The 21576-nt window shown below is 37.9% G+C and overlaps 2 protein-coding genes across 2 annotated transcripts in view; one reads left to right on the top strand and one right to left on the bottom strand.

Annotated features, from left to right (window-relative positions):
• Positions 1-7065: 7065 nt before the first annotated feature.
• Positions 7066-12272, bottom strand: LOC134671929 (putative ribosome-binding factor A, mitochondrial). Its single transcript, XM_063529796.1, has 6 exons — positions 12083-12272; positions 11724-11928; positions 10713-10881; positions 10063-10202; positions 8693-8950; positions 7066-7283 (listed from the first exon to the last, which is right to left on the bottom strand). Exons 1-6 carry the CDS (start codon positions 12175-12177, stop codon positions 7107-7109), a joined length of 1044 nt encoding a protein of 347 aa, XP_063385866.1. The 5' UTR covers positions 12178-12272; the 3' UTR covers positions 7066-7106.
• Positions 12273-12419: 147 nt separating this feature from the next.
• Positions 12420-21576, top strand: part of LOC134671935 (retinoblastoma-like protein 1) — a 29245-nt gene continuing 20088 nt past the window's right edge. Inside the window, exons 1-10 of the mRNA XM_063529806.1 lie at positions 12420-12705; positions 13409-13545; positions 15364-15567; positions 17356-17546; positions 18021-18181; positions 18942-19077; positions 19422-19504; positions 19868-20031; positions 20285-20495; positions 20756-20965. Of these exons, the coding sequence (XP_063385876.1) occupies positions 12568-12705; positions 13409-13545; positions 15364-15567; positions 17356-17546; positions 18021-18181; positions 18942-19077; positions 19422-19504; positions 19868-20031; positions 20285-20495; positions 20756-20965 (1635 nt within the window). The 5' untranslated portion in view covers positions 12420-12567. The remainder of the gene's footprint in view (positions 12706-13408; positions 13546-15363; positions 15568-17355; positions 17547-18020; positions 18182-18941; positions 19078-19421; positions 19505-19867; positions 20032-20284; positions 20496-20755; positions 20966-21576) is intronic.

The raw sequence follows: 21576 nt of genomic DNA, 5'->3' as shown, positions 1-21576 counted from the left end.
CGCATAGGTGCTTTTAACCGAAATACAAATGTATGTGCTTATTTCGTGATTTTACATTATTTGCTGTGGGAAACCAGGGGGTTCCCTATTACCATTTGCCGGGCGCCTGTGGCCCCAAAGCCAACAGCGCAGAGGCCCTTTAAGAGGGAGCTATTTTATCCAATGCTAGAATCAACACTTTGTCGAATCTATTATATATTTAGGTATACTTATCCTCCTTATGAACTAAGGATAATTGTTACTTGTTTATATTCCAATAATAGCAAGATTGTAAATTATTTTATATTCTGAAATATAATATTACTTAATTTGGGCCAGTGTACTTTTGTATACTATATCTCTGGCCTACTACCTACTATAGGTTAGTCTAATAACATCCCGCCTCCTGAGAGGCAATATACAGAGTTCTTGGATATATATTCACGATATCGCTAAGTGTGTGGACCTAGTTTTCCGACACTTGACTGCATGAAATTATTGTGCACATTTTTTACAGGTCTCGAGCAAGAAGGGTACCTATATATAGGTTGAGGTCCTTAACTTGTGGATTTGGTAATAGGAGCAAGACACAGACGGGGTGTAAATTAATGATCCACCATGTTTCAAGAGATTCATGTGCATTGATGCCTTCAAGTTACACTGTACAGACAGACTATATAACTCTTTTGCAGAGTTTTGCCAACATATTATAATAAATGACTGCATTTGTTTGGGTGTACTTGTTCCACGACAAAAACATATTTATATATATTACAATGTATTTTTGAAAAGTACTCGCCTTTCAAAATAGCTTCGCCTTTTCGCAAGGCTTGCTGCTGTTTCACATTCTGCAAAGCAAACAGTATCGCAATGCTATAATTTTGTATAAATTGAGAACTAGAGGGTCATGCCCTAGACGTGACCGCCCAGAAGTTATACTAGAATCGTTCGTGCAAACCATTAAGTCACTGTTTATTAAAAACCTTATGACTGGGTACATTACATTCCACGGTGGGTACATTTGTTAAACGTATAGTATCAAACTATGACGAATAATGATAAGTGAATTAAGTGATAACAATATTTGGTCCGTGCATAGAAGCACGTGCCCTTGAGATTAGTGCATGGGTAGTTTAAAATAAACTTTATCTGTGCATAGGAGCACTTACGGTCAAGGTGATTCGAATCCTCAAGGTTCACAAGGCAGACATAAGGGTGTAAAATAAAGCATTCATAAACGCCCAGTTTGGTCAGTTTTGTATATTTTTATTTCCAACATGCTTGTGCAGCACATGACAATTTTCCTATACCATGCCAGTCAGGGATATAATTATTAAATAGGTAACCTTGGTTATGTCGTGTACCTACATAGGTAGGTACTCGTAAAAATGTTAACTGAAAGACTAGTGCTCTCGAGGCAAATATAATTTATATTAATTTCGAGTCTGTCATAGCAGGCATAGACTTCAAAGGTTTTTAGATATTCATAGGGCCGCTAAACGGAACCCTTTGTACACCTTGAGCAGGCTGTTTGCGCTCTTGTAATTTTATTTTCACACCATGAGTGATATTAAACATAGCTTATTTCAGAATTGAACCGTAAGCTATGTTGTGTCGTGAGCTCAAGTGAGCCTGATTTAATTAGAGTCCACAGATTATCTGGACCTTGGAGGATTGACCACACCTTATTCTAAATATCAATATTCTGCCTGGGCTTATGGTCGAATTTAGGTGACTAAATCTCTTAGTATTATCCATGCCACCCACGTTATGAGGCTTAGCGTCTCCAGACCACAATTTTATATCAGGGTGCAAAGATTTTTACATATTTAAAATAAAAATGAGTCGAGATAGGCCTGGAATCTTAGGTTATTTTATACCTATTATATTATAATTTTAGAGATGTTAATTAGTCCAATTTTGGGTTTAGCCAATAGGGTGTCCGGGACCCTTAAAATAGATTGGTAAACTAAAATGAAACCTCGAATAACGAAGCCTATTTCGACTGATTTTTACCCAGAACATTATTTTGTTAGAACCCTTTTCACTTGTCCTTTGTCCAAAAGGATGTATTTACATATTCATCTTTGTTATATTTTTATGATTGTGGCCTACTCGCTCGCCTGTGTTATGACCATATCATTTAATTTCTGACATGCCTTGCGCAGGCTTATATAGGTTGTAATATCATCATCAATAACTTGATATCAGTTTGTGAATGAATCAAAGATTCTTTGGCACACCTTACGCAGGTGGAAACATGGCAGCCTTGCGCAGGCTTAAATAGGTACACAACATATTGGTTTCATCACAAATAACTTGACGTTAGTTTGGCCTGAATAAAAGATTCTCTTAGGCACACCTTACGCAGGTGGAACCATAACAGACATAGCTTAAGAATATCATTCAAATGAAGTTTATGGGTAATATTCCCTTAGTTGCGAGTTCTTCGCTCGACAAGGGGAAAGGATTTACTTTAATAGGCACTTTTAGAAAGTGTCATTCACGGTGACGAGATTTGCCATAACTAAACTTTAACTCTACAGTTAGCGAATATAATTTGAAATTATGAAGCAAACCATGCGTCTTCGTCAATGAATCAATCTAAACATTCCCATATCGTTAATGCCCTTTCAAGTCACAGGCTTCCGATTTTATTTAAAACGTTTACAAGTGTAGGTACTATTTATGTAGGTAGGTAGGTAGGCTTAAAGATTGACCGTCTTGTATGTACCTATAGTTACATATAGAATGAATAATCAAGTTATTCAAATCCAAAATAATACAAGCACATATAGCAACTACATTCAAGAGTTCTTTTAAGCTGTTAGTACCTGTTATTTTTTTAAAGAGATACCTATCTACCTACATTTTAACCATCTTTTTTTTTTTTTAAATCAAAGATCTAGTTGGAGAGATATAAATTGGTAGATAAGGAGTGAAATACTTAAGGATTTCCATGTCATTCTTGCGCAGAGCCATGCTAATCTCTCTCGTTATCTAGTCAGACTTAAGTTTACGTACTGCCGAAGTACTCACATTCCACAAAAATAAATGCAATGCTTGCGATGTAGGTTTGTTCGTTACCTTGTGTCCCTCAGAGCGGAAATAGAAGCCCCGCGAAGCGGGGCTTCGTCGACTCCTAAGCGGGTACACGTTATTTATCAGCAAGTATATTACCAAAAAAATTATTTTGGAATATTATATTTAATCCGGAACGGGATAAACCGACAAGTTGCTGATAGATACTTGGACAGATAAACCCTACACGTCTATAAGCTTCTACCTTAATACGTAGGTTCTACGTAACACGTATTAAACTATCCGATCCTTTCGTATTCGAAAACACAAATCACTTGAAAACTGAAGGGTATGCCTCCACACATCACCATTTAAGTGTTATACCTAATTTCAACCGTTATTATAGACACACAAAGATTTAAAGTAATAAGTAATAAGACTCAGAAGAGATACTTAATGTAGGTATAATATTAATTAAATTCTAATGGTGACAAGTGCACGCTTTACCAGCTCGATGTGTTTTCTAACATTATGTGTTTTAGTATTTTCATTAGCATAGCCACGGTGCGCGCAGGCAGCCTTTGAAAACTTACACATTACTATTCCGGATCGTTTTTATTTGCTAGATAGTTTAACGGACACTAAATTCAAATATTTATTTCGAACGGCAAAAGCCGTTAGAAACTGTTTTTCAATATAGTCAGCTAAACTGGGGTACAAATTCAAAAACTCACCAGCAGTTTAGCTTCACGACCTTCCAGATGGAAAAACAGCAAGCCAATGAGTTGGAAATTTGTTTTTGCGACAACCGCCAAAAAGCAAACTGCTGTGGTGGGAGTGTGGGAGAGAGAGGGACGTATATGCTAGAAAAGGACAATACGACCGACAACAGTGTTGCCACTCTCAATATTATTATTAGGTTCCGAATAGCGGTACAGTTGTTTAATTATTCGGTTTACTCATGTTACACCGTGTATATTTATTTTTAATTTATATTAATTTATTTAATTTATAAATGTGAAAGTGTGTCTGTCTGTCTGTCTGTTACCTCTTAACGCTTAAACCGCTGAACCGATTTAGTTGAAATTTGGTATGAAGATAGTTTGAGTCCCAAGGAAGGACATAGGGTAGTTTTTATCACAGAAATCATTCTTTAAGGGGGTGAAAAGGGGGGTGGAAGTTTGTATGGGGAATCGATAAAAAGCAGACTGAATAAAAAATAAGGTACCCAAATTACTAACTCCACGCAGACGAAGTCGCGGGCAAAAGCTAGTTCAGTTTTCATACACAAGTTAGGTAGGTTCTTCCTAGATGACGAGTGGAAAATCGCTTTTCTCGTCGTAGGGCGGAAAGCTTACAATTAGCCACGTAAATTCCATTAAAAACGGGTTTACTTCATATGTACACTTAATGTATTGTAATCTAATGACTCAAATTTCAAATGAGCAAGTAAACTTGAATTAGGACTATGAAATCATGTCTTTATTTTCAGATCTAATTTCCTACACAGGAAAGCCAGCCGCCAACAATATGTTTAGTATTATGCTATGTCTATTTCCACGCCTTGTTATTGAGTGATTGCATATATATATCATATATGCGTGTGCAGTAAGTTGCACTTGATAACATTATAGCATTGTTTGTTCGAATGAGGTTGCGAATATCAGCGTGACCTCACGAAATAAAAACAAGCTTGTTTATGTGTTTATTATTGCAACGGGAGCTTTCAATTAAAGGGTAATGAGAAACAGGCAATGATGAGCGCGTTGATACTTGATAGCACTTTTGAAAGCATTTAGGAGCAGTTTGGAATACTTATTTCCAGTTCAATAGACACTGGTTTTGGTAAACATTGCTGTTTCAAGTGTATATTTTGGAGATATTTACATTAATTACAGATAAGTAGGTATCTGAGACTTGATACAAGATGGCTTTGTTTACTAACAATACTTTGTTCTTGGATTTAAGTACAATGTAGAAATTAATTATTAGACCGATTAATCACGAATGTTCTACGGATTTCTCCCAGTTTAAATTGTTCCTGACAATAAATCATACGCTATTTTCAAGCGTGTTGCAATACTGCACTCCGTTCTCCCTCTGGCAATCCTTGTTTTTACACGACTGTCCCAAAAAAGATGTTCAAGGGTGAGAATTATTTTCAGGTTTCATGTTTGTATGTGGGTAAGTTTCTTTGTGCCCCCATAACTTCTGAATGCCTTAACCGATTTAGATGTATGATGTATCATTAGAATCCTTACATCCCGAGTAACATAGAATCATAATAAAAACAATATGGCGGATTTATAATATATCATATTACGCAACCTTTCGAAACAAATCTTGCAAAACTATCTAGTGGGGTTTGACGAATTGTCAACTTGTCACTAATATGTTAAATCCGCAACCTTTTAGCAGCCAATGGCCACATAGTAATTAAAGAAGTTGACGCGGGCCGCACTTTGTTAATACATATTTATGACTTTATCAGACATTGTCGTTTGTCAATATTACATACAAAATAGCCAGGGAAGATCGCGGGACGCAAGTGAGATGTCCGCGGGCCGCCTGTTGCCGACCGCTGTATTAAATAAATTAATTAATTAAGAATTAAAAAACACGACTGCAGGTTGAAAGCGAACTGTAAAGATGAATATAATTTTTAGATATGCAAACACAAAGGTTTATGAATATTTAGGATCGTAACTGTACCTGGAATTTTATTTCGATTGCAGTCGGGGGAGCTTGATGTCGTGACCTGCAGTCGTGTTTTTTAATTCTTTTAATTTATTAAAAATCTGCTAAAATTTTAGTCTTTGTCGACCCGCAAAATAAAAAGAATCTATTGACACCTTACTTCACCTTACTTACAAAAATCGGCTTAATACTAGTCTTGACGCTACGCTGGAACTCGCATCACATACATATATGTATTATACAATACGTTATACTGACAAATATTTTCTTCCTTTCTTCCCCTAGTCAGATAAAAAAGTGCACTATTTAATGTAGGTAATCGAAGTACCTATAAAATGAATGTTACAAAAATAGCCGATTATTAATTATTACCGACCCTTTTTTGTTTTTTCCTGGTACCCTTGAGCTGCCGAACATCTAATCTAACGTCGCAGATGTCACCAGCCCCTAATCGCGTGCGATCTGTCAGTTAACAATGTTGACATAAACGAATGGACTAGAATAATAATGTCCGATTCTCCCCTTCCCAGCCTTTCCCATTCCAAACCAGAAAACAAATGAGTTTCGTAACACATAAAACCTACGTTACCTATTATAGTCTGTATCTTTAGGTATTTAAATAAAAGTAAACAAACAATTTGTACATTTTCGGGTAGTTATAACATTTATTGGTTAACCGACTAATTACAAAACCGCCTGGATCAGTCACTGAACGACATGACTTTAACCTACATTATTTGATCATGTAATGTTTTCTTCTACCCTCAACTGGCTTAAGGAGCCATTTGAGGGTAGATTTTGTTTACTTTTATTTAAATTCCTAAAGATACAGAGTATAGGTAAGAATGGGATGTCATATTTTACAATTACATATTAATTTTGCGAAAGCGAATGTTTAAAATTATGCAAATCAAATATTCGGATACCGATAGCTACGTATGCGAATGCAAATCTAACTATTAGGGAACCAAAAGTCCAAAATAACTAACTTAACGGGTCCGGTTTTTGTCCATTATTAAATAAATATAATAATGAATACCTAATGGATTTGAAATATGATGAAGAAGCTGTCGTCGTCGTATTCTTCGTACTGTTCGTCGTCGGTCCAGTACTCCTCTTCGTTAAAATTGTCGTTCTCGATCGTCTAACACTACGTATTGTAATAAAAATTCATAAATGTTGTATTAAGCTATAATTAAATAATTAAGGGACTAACATCATCGCGAGTCCTGCTCTGACCGCCGCAGCTCCTCATAGAAGCTGTCGTCATTATATTCCTCACGCTGTTCCTCGTCGGTCCAGTACTCCTCCTCGTTAAAATTGTCGTTCTCGGTCGTCTAACACTACGTATTGTAATAAAAACTCATGAATGTTGTGCTAGCTATAATTAAATAATGAAGGGACTAACATTATCGCGGGTCCTGCTCTGACCGCCGCAGCTCCTCATAGAAGCTGTCGTCGTCGTATTCCTCGTACTGTTCGTCGTCGGTCCAGTACTCCTCTTCGTGAATATTTCGTTCTCGGTCGTCTAGCACTACGTTGTCGCGTGCGTTGCGCAGCTCTTTGTGAAGTTTGTTCTGTTGAATCTGCAAAAAACAAGGAATTATACCTATTTTGAAAGGTTGGAGCTAAATTACTACTACGACAAAGTAGCTCACAAGTCTGCAGACCCTAAGGTCTAATCTAATAGTAGGTTGGTAGGTGGCTAAGTAGGTAGAGTCTAACCCTAGACCTAGACCCTATCTATCGTTAAGTTTTAACCTAAAATATTCATAAATAATATACCTACCACAACAAAAGGTCCTCATTTATTTTTATTGGTCAGTTTGTGTCGTTTCAGCATTTTCAGCAAATGTTATTTATAAATCGTTTGACAAACAATAAAAGCCACAGCTGTAGTGCATACACAATTGTTTTCCATCGTATTTTCTCGGAAACGTTCGTATTTGTCATGCTACTTCAGTCAACTTCAGTACTTTTTGTACCGAGACTGACTGAAATAGCAAGACACGTTCGTACGTTTCCGTGAAAATACGATGGAAAATAATTATGCAATTATGTATGTACTTACTACATATGTACCTATTAGATATAACATTCATTACTGATATTTTGAGAGAGACGGAATGTAACAAAGGTCAATTACAATAATCTATAGCTTAATGAGAACCTTCCATCTTTCTTTCAATTCCCGAAATGATATTTATTCGATAATGCATTGATTAGGGGATTGTGTGAATTGATCACCCTCTTTTATGCCCCTATAATCATCAAAGACGGATTATTGTAACAATAAAAGTATTATTATATCGTGTAACAAATCGCTGCTTGTCAAAGAATAGGGGTATTGCATATCATAAAAAAACTGGTCAAGCGCGCCAGTCAAAGCAAGTGATGGTTCTGTATCTGTAGGGTCTACAGAAGTCGGTTTAAAAATACCTATGAATACCTAATAAGACTGCACTTGCCTTGTTTATGTACGGGATTGTGTTACAGGTTACAACCTCGTCAAGAAAACTAACTACCGCGGAAATACAACATCCTCTCAATGGAATGGGAAATCCCAATATACGGGACTTTACCCATGAATTGTATTAGTGCACACTTACGCCGTGCGCACTCATAATCTGGAATTAGTATTAAAATCAGGTTCAGATCAATGTCAGAATGCCCAGCAACAGCATAAATAAAACTCAATTCCCGCCAGCCTGCTTATTAAAACCTTATAAAGGGTGATGCTATGTCTCACGCATAGTAAATCGTTTACTACCTTTAGGATTCAATGCAAAAGCACCTAGAAAACATTATATTACCTGTCTCTTCAACAATAATGCGCTAAATCCTGCTTCTGATTCCCACCCATGTTAAGCTTGCTTGTGCACCGGCGTCCTGTTCGATATCACTGTTTTCTCCACAGCCCCATTACCTACACGCTTCACCACTCTACCCATTTGCACCTATCAATTTTCTCGAAGCAAAAAGGAATGTTTCTTACCTGTCTCTTCAACAGGAACGAGGCCAATTCCTGCTTCTGATTTCCGCTCTCTTCTTCCACTGGCGTCTCGGCCGGCATCCGATACGATATCACGTTGTTATCCATGTCCACGTTTCTCCACGCGTCTGCACTCTTCTTCCTCGCGGCTAGAAGCCTGCTCATGATCTTGGCGTGGTCTAAACCGTAGACGTTGTGGGTCATCTCAGGTATTACTTGTTCCTCCATTGGTAGCTGGTCTTCTATTTGTTTTATTTTCGCCTACGAATAATATTGTAGCAATCAATTTTTGCCATAATATACCTACTATATTAGTTACTAGGGAATGGGGAATGGATGCATTACGATTACAAGGTACGAATGGTACGAGATCAATATTTAAATTTACTATAAAATAAAAATAACTTATTAAATCGCCAGATTGAAATGTTAATTCAAGTACAAAAATATCAGAATGTAATGTTTGTGTTATTTTTAATTGTATGAATAGAGCTTAAAATAGAACTGATAAGAAACAATCGCCACGATATATTACTCCCCAGCCGACAATGCTGGGCTAATTATCTCCCAGAAATATTTTTGAGGAATTTCCAAACGGAACTATACTATCTATGAATGCGGTATGAATACATTAATACGCATGAATCGAAGTACTTATATATGATTCACAATAGGGAACTATTAATAATGAAATAGGTGAATGAGTAAAATGAGGATTCATCCGCTCTAGGGACATAAGATAGGAACTGACTCAGACATAGTCATTACGGGTTTATGGCGTAATGACGTCATAATTTTGTCTCAACTATTTGGATTGGAAATTGGAATGGACTTAATAAGAAAAATATATTTGTTTGTTTATTGTACGCATGAATATGGTTTTGTGACTGGGCTACAGCTCAACATTAACATACCTAAATCCATTTAGATAAAAAAACTTCAATGTTCATTAGTCAAATATCATTTAAATGACGTAATCGGTCGGGAGCCGGTGGCTGCCACTTGAAGGGGTTAGATAATATTGAATCCTTCTATGACTTTTATTTATACTTTTATTTGTAGAAGTGTCATAAGTGATTCGAACTATATCGTTAGCAGGTATTTATCATGTTGTCCAACAAAAGCAAGTTTTTTTATTTGTTTTCACTAGACTAAAATCTTACAATTGTAGGAATTTTTAATTTTGAAAGATATTTATAATGAATGACTCCAGATTTATATTATGCCCAACATTTTCATAGGTATGGTTGTAACACTTGTATCTTAAGGTCAGCTGCAGAGAGAGGTGACCCCCCTTGCAAACGAATGTCTATGCATGGGGGGTCACCTTTCTCTGCAGCTAACTGCACATTAAATATTAACAGAATAAATACCTTCATTTCTGGCGATAATTTAGTATTGAGTGTGAACTCAGTTCTGAGCAGATGGCCTAAATCTGTAGGTTCGTAGTCTTCCCCATAGTCGGCGCTGGCGAGCCGCCGGTCGAGGTCCACTAACTGCGCCTCTTGCCGGTCTGAATTGACGACATAAACTTTTATTAACTAGTAAATTGTTTATTTAAATACATATTTATAAACTTTTATATACCACGTATTTTAAGTCGAAAATAGCTCGACATGTTACGCTCCATAACGCCAACGCGTACTCCCGTTGATGCTCCTTGTTAAGGAATGCTCCTCGTTATTATTATCATACCTAACAGCTGGGAAAAGCCCATATCAAACTGCTGAAGTTAACGCATATCTTACTAGAATAGTAAAAGAAATTTAAACCTTAAATACATCTGTTGCCATATTTAAGATGCATGTAATTTTCAGAATGTTTAAGTTCTAATGATTGACAGATCCGCATTGGTATGATATTTTAATAACCCTTCCTGTCAAATATTGGTTTTGCTTTATTTAGCTTGGGTCTGAGGGTCTTCAAACCTTGTGATGTGAGTGAGCCTCTTTTCTTCTGCCTTTTCCCATGCTGATTATAATAGAGTTTGATTCTTGTTGTAGGCCATAGTTTGAACCTATACCTTTAATAAAATGTATATAGGGTACCACACCCATGACCCGTAGACTGGACAGCTCAGCTCTTAAAGGTCCAGCTACCTTGTCCAGGACCTCTTCTGTCTCCTCATCGGTGGAGTCCCCTTTGCATACCCAAAACACATTCACTGTCTGGAAGTCTGGGGTTACCTTTACCTGTTTTAAAATTATAATGTTAAAAAAATAATATTTTCCAAATGACCAAGGCTTTTAGACACAGATTACTTACAGTGATAGAGCCAGTGAGCCAGACTACACTTACTTGGTAGCGATTTTGATAGCACACACTGTGCAAGTATCTAATGCTTTTAACACTTTCGCAACCGGGCAAAAAACGGCGCACTACCCCAGAAACCGGTCGTCTATATCTGCGTACAAAACAACCCGCTGGGCGGGTTGTCCGGCATCTGAGCAAACATTACGAGTGTCTACCACTCGGGTTCTCGGTAGTCAAAGTGTTAAATGAGCAATTCTTGTATATTTATTTATATTTCAGGGATCTTGGAAATGGCTCTAACAATTTCGATGAAATTTGCTATATGGGGTGATAAATTGATCTTGTCTCTGTGAAAACACGCATTTTTGAGTTTTTTATGTTTTCCGAGTTAAGCTCGGTCTCCCAAATATTTATGTTTAAATATAAATTTTTTATAGAATAGTATTTTTTTATTTCAGTCTGTGCTATTGAAATCGTTACCAAGTTAGCTTGGTCTGACTCTATAAAAAGTTAAGTTTTTGATTATTTTGATTATGTTATGAGTAAAAATGTGGTGTCTATGTATGGGATGCATACAGAGTTACTTTGAACTTTGAGTAGCAGTGTCAGATACGAGAATTTTTCACCATTAGATCACCCTGAGATGCCTTATGGCATTAAATCCACCTTTTGTACAATAAGATTTTTCTTTTGTGTGATAAAGATTAAATAAATAAATAAATAAAAGTAGTGACGATTTATTTTATTTGACAGCGTCATGAGCATTTCAGCACCCACTTACTTTAGATATTTCAATACCGCGGCCAACCACATTCATAGCCACGGTTCCTGTAGACATTAGGTCGGTAATGTTTTTCATGAACATTTTATTAAGCATGGCCATTCGCCGCTCACCGCGTTTACCGGGCTCATGCTTCACCTTAGTTAAACTCTTTACACTTGGCAAACTATTACTTTTATCATCAAATGTTGCTGGGAAGAACTGTCTGTAACAAAACATAACCTTTAATTATTTATATATATTAATATTTGGCCATAATAGCAAATCAACGTGTTTTATTTGTGGCTCTATTTGGGTATTTATTTCCCTAGATTAAACAATAATAATGCTATTTTAATAAACAAGACAAAGAATAGTACTTTTTTGCTTTTGGATTGATCATTTTACAAAGCTTCATGCCTTGTTTTTTCACATTAAACGTGACACACGAAACGTGATAAAATCGCTGTAACATTTTTATCTTAAATTAGAACTTAATCATTAAGAAAAGTTGGATTTTTATCAAAATATTTAATTTTAAAATTCGGATAAAAGTCAAAACATAACCAACATGTATTTGACATTGTTAAATGATTGTTGCCAGTATTTAAAAATACATGTTCAATGTATGCGCCATGTGCAAGCGTCATATTGACCAAAAACCCCAAAAACTATGACAACTCATAGACAACCACCTGCAACGAAAAAAGGCGCGGGTGTGTGGGTGGAGGTGCTTATCTTCCCGCCAAGAAGCTGTCAAAATTGTCAAAATCGGGATAACTTTGGAGGCCCGATCCACTGTTGTTTATTTTTATTAAATCAATCATTGTTATACAAATTTATTAATTAAAAGTACTCAGTAAACATGTCTAAATCGGAAGAAAATGAGGAAAATTGGATATCGACTATGGATAATCTGTGCTCTAAGTTAAACGTAGATACAGTTGCTGCAAAAAAAGCTAAGGATTCATTTTTGGAAATAAAACGTAATTACACTTTAGATGTGAGTATTTCAACAGTTAAACATTAATAGGAATCCTAATTTATGATATAAGAAGTATATTGATAGTGATGCATTCTACATAAATGCATACAATCCTGGTGTCCCTCTTTATTACGTCAACACTTGCAATTCTCTTTGTATTTAAACGACCTCGGTCTATTTTACGTATATATGTCTTAGTTTGAGTGATAGAACCCCTTAAAGTTCATGAAACTCAAAAATCATAGCGGTTGAATTGAATTTGGAGGTTGTTAAGTGAAGATCCCTTGTAATGTTTAGGTTTATGTATGTGACAATGATTTCAGAAGAAAACATGTAAAATTCAGCTCATTCGCAATCTTGATGAAGCTGCTACGGATTCAATAATCCCTATTTCAAATTGTTTTTAATGTTCCAAACACAACCTATAAATCAATGTATACTCTCTATAAATAGTATAGCACTTGAGAACTATTCAATTTATATTTATAATTACCTCTTTGAATAATCTAACTACATTTAGTAATTATATCTCAGTTTATAAGGTTAGTAAGGAGAAGAAAGATATAACATTAACATTCTTAGTAATTTCCTAGTTGTTCTATGAAACTAATTAATATTGTCTAAATTAAACAATATTTCCTAGGGTATGTACATTTTTACAGCAGTACAGTAATAGGTACCCTTATAATCAAAATGAACTCATCTAAGATGTTAATTATAGGGTGAAGCACTTCACTGGATGGCATGTGCCATGTATGTGGCCTGCCGCACCACCATCACCCCAACACTATCAGGAAATGCTGTGGTGGAAGGAAACTGTGTGTCGTTGACTAGGCTTTTACGAATTTGCAACATAAGGTTTGTTTTTGTCATTTTTTCAATAATTTTGGTATGTTAAGTTAGTATATATGATAATTTACCAACATCCTTTGTGTTCTAAATTGATTTTATTAAGGTTTTGTACTATAACACAAACACAAACAAAATGTTTATTACTACTTTCTAGGGATAACTATACTATTAGTTTTATTTCATTATAATAATAATAATAATAAGCCCCCAGGGCAGCTTGTGGCGAGCTGAATGGGAAGTGACGTCCCTTGGGTCCCATACCCCCGAGAGTCGGTCAGGCCCCTCTCTCCGGCTTGCCTTCATTGGCCGGCTGGAGTGAACACTGAGCAGGGGCCGCAGGACTCTCACCTCTGGCTTGCCTTAACCGGCCGTCCAGAGTGGGGTGTCAGAGCTATATGCTCGCAGGGTGGAAGTGAAACATGCCTAAGACGCGAGTTGGCACAGTGGCTGTAAGCGGGTAGAAAGCGGTGCACACCTCTCCACACCCTGAGCCGCTCACGCAATGTTGTCCCCTTGTCGCTCCGTGCGAGCGGCCGTTTTCGGGGACCCATGTTGTGAGTTGGCGAGTCACCACCTGGCCCATTTTTTCATGTTTTTTAACATATGAGCAGGGCAGGTGCCATAGTCTCCTCCATAGTCCCAGTTACTAGCCCACTAACAACTCAACGTAATAGCCCGGTTTCTTTTTGTACCTTTTCTTGCAATAGTACTACACTAACCGGGGCTTGTCCTTGGGTGCACTACTATAGTGCAAACAGGGATAATCGTCGGTTGGTGTCACATTACATTTAGAGTAAATTGTCTTATTACAAGGGGCCTCTACGTGTTGGCTTCGGCCCCACGCACGCCTTCCAAATGCCCGGGACCCCATGGTCCCGAGAATTTGTAAAAGACAGACATAATAATAATAAAGCCCGCAGGGCAGCTTGTGGCGAGCTGTTGGGGAGTAACGACCCCACGGACCCGAGTGCTCCCGAGAGTCGGTCAGGGTCTCCGTCTCCGGCGTGTCTTCATCGGTCGGAGTGGACCCCAAGGGGATCCGCAGGACTCTCAGCTCTGGCTTGCCTTAATTGGCCGTCCAGAGAGGAGTCGTTAGAGCTATATGCTCCAGGGGTGGAAGTGAAAGATGCATAAGACGCGAGTTGGCACAGTGGCTGGTAACAGCCACTGGGTAGAAAGCGGCGCACACCTCTCGACACCCCTGAGCCGCTCACACCGATGTTGCTCCTGGTCGTCTTCGCGACGGCAGTTTCAGGGGCCCATCTAGTCAGCGGCAAGTCACCACCTGCCTCGATAACGTGTTTTAGCATTGTTATGGCAGGTGTCCGGACTTCTCTACAATAGCCCAGTCTCATTGTCCATCCAAACTTCAATCCATAGACCGGTATACTATTCACTTTTTCTACAATAGTCCCAATGCCTGCTGCGACCGGTTCATAGGTGTTCATAGGTGTTTATTGTTGCGCCTGTGAACGGGTTCCAGCAGGCGTTCTACATGACATTAAAGCTCTCCAAGGGGCCTCTACGTGTTGGATCTATATCCCCACGCAAGCCTATCAAAAGACCGGGATTTGTAGGCCCGTGAATTCCAAAATGGAGAAACAAATAATAATAAAATTCTTTATTGTGCACTACTAAAGAAAAGTACATAATAGAAAAAAAAAACAGGACTTAAATGAGTATGTGAGTAATGAGTGTGTGATTATGTAAGTAATTATGGAATTGATTTTCAGATACTAAGGGATTTTAGTGTATTGTGATTTATAGGTAACTGACATCATTGTAATAATCTATTCAAGTAGTAATTATATGTGTTGTCCACAGCCTTATTCAGTTTTTTAACAAAATAAAGAAATGGATGGAAATGGCAGCCATGTCCACAGACTTCAAAGACAGGATATCGCACCTGGAGCACAAATTTGCTGTATCTACTGTGCTGTTCAGGAAGTTCCAACCAATCTTCCAGGAAATCTTTTCAGGATTAACAAATGAACCTATGAAAAGCAGCACTAAAAGCAAGAAGCCAAAGTAAGACTAATTTTATTGATTGAGTAACTGTTCTTAGCTTTAGAAAAATACCAAGTGATTGACCATTTCTTATGGTACCATCATGGAGTATTTGTGCTATATTAATTAGTGTCCGACCGAAGGTTCGGTTACGGTTTCGGTTTCGGCCAGTTTCGGCCAAAAAATCATGTTTCGGCTGTAGTTTCGGTTTCGGCCAAAAAACGGCCGAACCTTTCGGCCGGGCCGAAACTTACGAAATGGTACTACGTACTATGAAACTAAACTATGTGACAAAGACCAAAAGTTGGGGAATAAGTAAGACAACAATATTTATTAAGATGTACTCTACATATACTGATTCATGTATAGGTACAGAAATTAATTGGTTTATTATAAAACACAATTCCACTAATGAGGGCGCCACTAGACGGTTGACGCAGACTTAAGAGGCTGTTAATACCTATAACGCGCACACTGTCTAATTGTATCGGAGTAAATGAGATTAGCACTGTCGCATGTTACTGGGCCTGGGCAAAGGAATAATAAGAAAACTCATCATCTTCCTCGCGTAGTCCCGGAATTTTTGGCACGGCTCATGGGAGCCTGGGGTCCAATTGACAACTAATCCCAAGAATTGTCGTAGGCACTAGTTTTTAAGAAAGCGACCGCCATCAGACTGATCTTCGAACCCAGAGAGTAAACTAGGCCTTATCGGGACTAGTCCGGCTTCCTCACGATGTTTTTCCTTCACCGAAATGCAAATAGTAGGTAAATATCAAAATTATATTTAGTATAAAAAGTATAAAAATTCCGAAAAACTCATTGGTACGAGTACGTCAAGAGTACGTGGCCTGGGTTTGTACCTTGCGACCTTCGGATTGGAAGTCGCACCAGCGCTCAAGGAAATATCTCGCTTTTTAATACAATGGACATTGCTTGGAGTCTGTGCTCAACTACTTATCCTGAAGCCTGAAGCACGGCTTTGACTTCGCATGAAAGTTCGCCTCACTGGGGCACTTCGGACGTTTAGGCCCAGGTGAAGATCGGTACCCGGCCTTGCGATATTGTCAACAAAAAATTTGCGCTCGCTGCGCTCGCGTTTTTGTTTCACCCTGTATCTACAATCATGTTGGCTTGACTGGTGAATGAATAGAGTTAGACCAAGAAAATTCTGCAATTATTTTGATAGCATACGCAGTGCAACTAGTGCAAATGTTATTTAAACGTCATAATTTCATAGAAGTTTTGGCGTTTAAAATAACACTTGCACTGCGTGTGTTATTAAGATCGTTGCAGAATTATCTTGGTCTAACTCTAGTAATTTTCTTAAAAAACTGTTTAAGTAACATCAATTTCAAGGGCATTGGGTGTTGACAGCCCCATAATATGTGTGTAAAAGCGGTTTTATGACATTTTTTCAACGATTTTAACAAGTCTACAAAAGGTTCGGTTTCGGTTTCGGCCGAAACTAGAGCCAAAGCCGAACATTCGGTTTCGGTTTCGGCAAAAAAACATGTTTCGGTCGGACACTAATATTAATTACTAACAAAAAATAAATTATAACATAACCACTATACATTACCATGTAATTCTAATTTCGTCACAATTTGATAATGCACATAGCCTAGTTAGCAATAATGATGCCATTCAAGAAACAGATGTGAGTAAGGAAGAGTTATGTTATATTAATTCAGTTATTCCTTGGCAACTATAATGGGTGCAATTGAAAAAGTCCATGGATGGAGAATACTCCTCATAAATAGTATTTTTATACAAATAACGAATTCTAAAATGCCTCTAATATTTTAGGCTACAACCATGCACCACAAATGCCCTGTTCGAGTTCACATGGTGCCTGTACATCTGTGTCAAAGGAGAGTTCCACACCTCTGCGGATGATCTGGTAGACATGTACCACATACTGCTGTCATGTCTAGACTTTGTATTCGCCAATGCCTTCATGAGCAGAAGGATTGACTTGATCAACCCGGGATTTAAAGGTAATTAGTTGGATGATAATTGAGAACTTCTTGATGAAAGAAAACTTTCTCTTCTTCAAGAAAAAAAATTACCAAACTAATATTTTTCAAGAAAAAAAATTACCAAACTAATATACCATAAACAATCAATAGGTTTCCTTTACAGTCATTTTAATTGTTTTACTAGAGATGTTTTTTAGCACTCTAAATATTTATTATAATTATTTATTTATTCATGAACAATATGACAACTGTATTTGAATATAACTAACTAATATAACATACTAAGTTCCTTAAATCTAAGAATTAATAAATCTAATATGCAGAACAATATCAGACATATTAATGATATGTAACAAATTTCTTAGTGTTTTACATTACCCCATTAATTGGTACCAATCTTTATTCAAAGCAATAGATTCTATTAGCCAGAGGGTGTCAAACACGTGAGATGTTCACTTTAATAGTCATTTGCCAATGTAATGATATTTTTAGGTCTACCAAATGATTGGCTGAAAGATGATTTTGAACTGCCAAAGAAGGCACCATGCATCATATCAACATTATGTGAAATCAAGGAGGGATTGGCAGTGGAGGCTGCCACCATGAAGGAGTACAGTTGGAGACCTGTCATCAAAACTTTTTTTGAGAAAGGGGTAAGAATACTTCGGTTAATCACCAGAGCTCGGGTGGGGTGAGCTATTTGCCTTATAATATGATAGAAAGCATGCCAAATAAAATATCTCACCCTATCTGACCTCTGGTCATAACATAGGACACTTACAACATAAACTGACTTTTTTTTTTCTTTTTTCAAATAGTCTTTCATTAATATTAATAACATTTTCTTATCTATAGTTGCTGAAAAATTAAATAGTTATTAGTAACTATTTCATTTTTCAGCAACTATATGAGTATACTCTTAAAGTATGTGAGGTGTAGGCCTCGTCTTTTTCTCAGTTAACTACAAAGCTAGCTGGAACAGAATGGCCTAAATGGCATTAAGTTAATACCTTAGACTAGCATTCATAAATATTAACAAAGTGGGGCCCGCGTCCACTTCATTAACTGCTATTTGTGGCCCTTGGCTGCTAAAAGGTTGCTGACCGCTGCCTTAGACAGTTACAATACAATCTAGTTTTAAACTTAATAACATGTAAACTATTAGTATTAGTACTATATACTCATCATCATCATTCTAGCCTTCAGTTGCCCACTGCTGAGCATAGGCCTCTCTTTGTGTACGCGACTTATTCCGGTCCTGGGCTAGTCTCATCCAAAAGTGCCCCGCGATTTCCAGAATGTGATCCACCCAACGACCCAACGGACGCCAGGCGCTTCTTTCATCCGAAAGCGGCCACCAATCCGTCAACATTTACAAATAACAGGGAAACTAATGTATTTTGTTTTTTACAGATTTTGCAGGGTAACAGTGATCAGTTGACTGGTCTATTAGATGTAGGACTATTTGACATCAATTTGAAATCATTGAATAATAATTACGAACATTACGTTCTCAGCGTAGGTGAATTTGACGAAAGAATATTTTTAGGTAAGAAATAATTTGATAAAATAAATATTTGTAATAAAATAAATTTCTTTTAGATGTTAAGTACTGGTTGGAAAGAATTCCGTATTTGAATATAAAAAGTTTGTGAAACTATCCTCATTGTTGTAACCTTTATGTATTCATTTAAAAGATATAAAAGTGTTATTGTTGACTGTTTTTATAAATGTCATTTGGGTTTGTGCTTTCATGTGAACATGTCTGAATACTTTGATTTTAATTCAATTTTGGCTTGTCTAACGGAATACAATGATGGTAAAATTGTATAAATAAAACTGGTAAATTATGAGTTAGGTATATACATTTATTAATTAAACTTATTCTTACAGGTGAACACGCCAATGAACAAATTGGTACGAAAAATAAAGTATCTGGTGATGAGATATCTGAAGTTATTGCAACGTTTGGACCGGTAAGATGTTCTTGTCTTGTTAAATATGGTTTAGAATTTAATTTAGCTGTACATGTTTTCATGGCTCGTTCCCTCTCTTTTATGGATGGAGGCTTGTACCTTGCATTTCTTATAAGTTGACATTAGCCGGGTCCACACAGAGCGAGCCTCGAGCGAGCATACGCGCGAGGCTATTTCCCTGCGCATAAAACGGCGAAAGTAGACGTGCCTAGCGCGCGCCGCCTCGGCTCGCTTATTTTTTGGACCATTCTTGTCTTTTAAATGCTGATCTGGATTACTTTTATGATATCTTAAGAATTAAGAAATACAGTTTATGTAGAAGTCCATATTGTCAACACAAATGAATATAACTATCTATTTTAGAGCGGGAAGGCGTGTCCCGATACACCACTAACTGGGCGAGGGTACCTGGGCCGGCGGGCGCCGCTGACGCCGGTGTCGGAGGCCACCAACAGCATCGCGCGCCTCGCCAACTACCTGCGCCACACCAAGCCGGCGCCGAGCCACCACATGACCCGGCTGTTCGCGTGAGTAACTCCCGGAGCCGACGCGAGCGCCGCTGATGCCGGTGGCGGACGCCGCTTCTCACTTTTGGGCAAAAATTATTATGTTATACAGGTCAGCGGCAGATTACGATTACAAAATTTGATTTAAAAAAATGTAAACAAAAACTATTTATTTATATGAATGGAATGTTTGCGGATGTCATTTTAATAAATTTTTGTTTTAATATTAATCTCTAACATAATAAATAACATAATCATAATAATAACCCCTCAGTGAACGCGGCGTATCCGAAGAAGTGATCAACACGAGCATCATCCAACCCTGCAACCGCTGGATGGAGCAGTTCTCCAACGCACTGCGAGAGACCAACTGCAGCTCGGAGACCATCACGTTCCGCTGCAACATGGTCACGTGTCTCTACTACAAGGTCTTCGAGCACATCATCAGGGAAGAGCATAGGAAGAAACCGCATATTTCGCTCCAGGTGGGTTTATTCATTAGTCATCAACGATTTTCGGAATACCCCCGAAAACCTTGAAAACGACTCACTCCTGCAACCGCTGGATCGAATAGTTTTCTAACGCGCGAACTCCAACTCCTGAAAAGCAATTTACACGATTTAATACAGATTTTTTGCTCAATATAACTGACCCACTATAAAATCCAGCCTTAATAGCCAATAATACCTATTATCGAACCGAACAGCTTTTTCTGTGTTAATAATCCATATGTATTTGTTGACAGTTGTTAGTGACACAGCAGACATACCAGCTGTCCCTGTTCGCGTGCTGCGCGGAGGTGGTGCTGCACGCGTACGGCGCGCACTCGCTGCGCTTCCCGCGCGTGCTGCGCGTGTTCCAGCTCAGCGCCTTCCACTTCTACAAGATCATCGAGCTGGTCGTGCAGGCCGCCAAGGATAACCTGAGTCGCGACCTCGTCAAGCATCTCAACGCGGTCAGTACATACTGTTATACAGTGTGAATTTTAATTCTTTTGTGCTGAGCGTTCCGACTGAACATCTAGCGAACTTCACCAAGGAGGAGTTTTGGCCGAAGGGTGTCAAGTTCCGGCGGTTCCGCGGCCGGCTCCCTGACACTGCGGGGTTGCGAACTGCAATGGCAGCCATAATTGTGTTTTTAGTTTTAATATATATTTTGTAATAATATGTATGCTAGTTTTAAGGTATTTATCTATGGGCCAATAGTTGCCTGAAAATAAATGTTTTCATTCATTCATTCATTAATGTTGAGCAATCATCAACGTTAATTTAATGCGGATAGTGCATTACGATCAAAAAGTTCTCGATTTGATTATGAGATAGAAGTAAAGCGAGTAATTGAGTATGCACTTTTGCAAAAAATATTTTATTTGCCAACACACATAAACACAAACAATAACTTATCTAAGTGTGCCATCAAAAAGTCCCAAGGCTCGTCTCCATATCGCGCGGGAAACCATCGAACATTGGCTCGCGCGGCAGCCGCGCTGCCAGCTGTTGCTGCTGCGGAGACGGAGCTTTATATATATGTGTAATTTAATCGTGTACAAACCTAACTTATGACATA

The sequence above is a fragment of the Cydia fagiglandana genome, chromosome 16 (assembly GCF_963556715.1).
Source record: "Cydia fagiglandana chromosome 16, ilCydFagi1.1, whole genome shotgun sequence".
Taxonomy (NCBI): domain Eukaryota; kingdom Metazoa; phylum Arthropoda; class Insecta; order Lepidoptera; family Tortricidae; genus Cydia; species Cydia fagiglandana.
The sequence above is the reverse complement of the archived record's forward strand: the minus strand, read 5'-3'. Positions and strand labels throughout refer to the sequence as shown.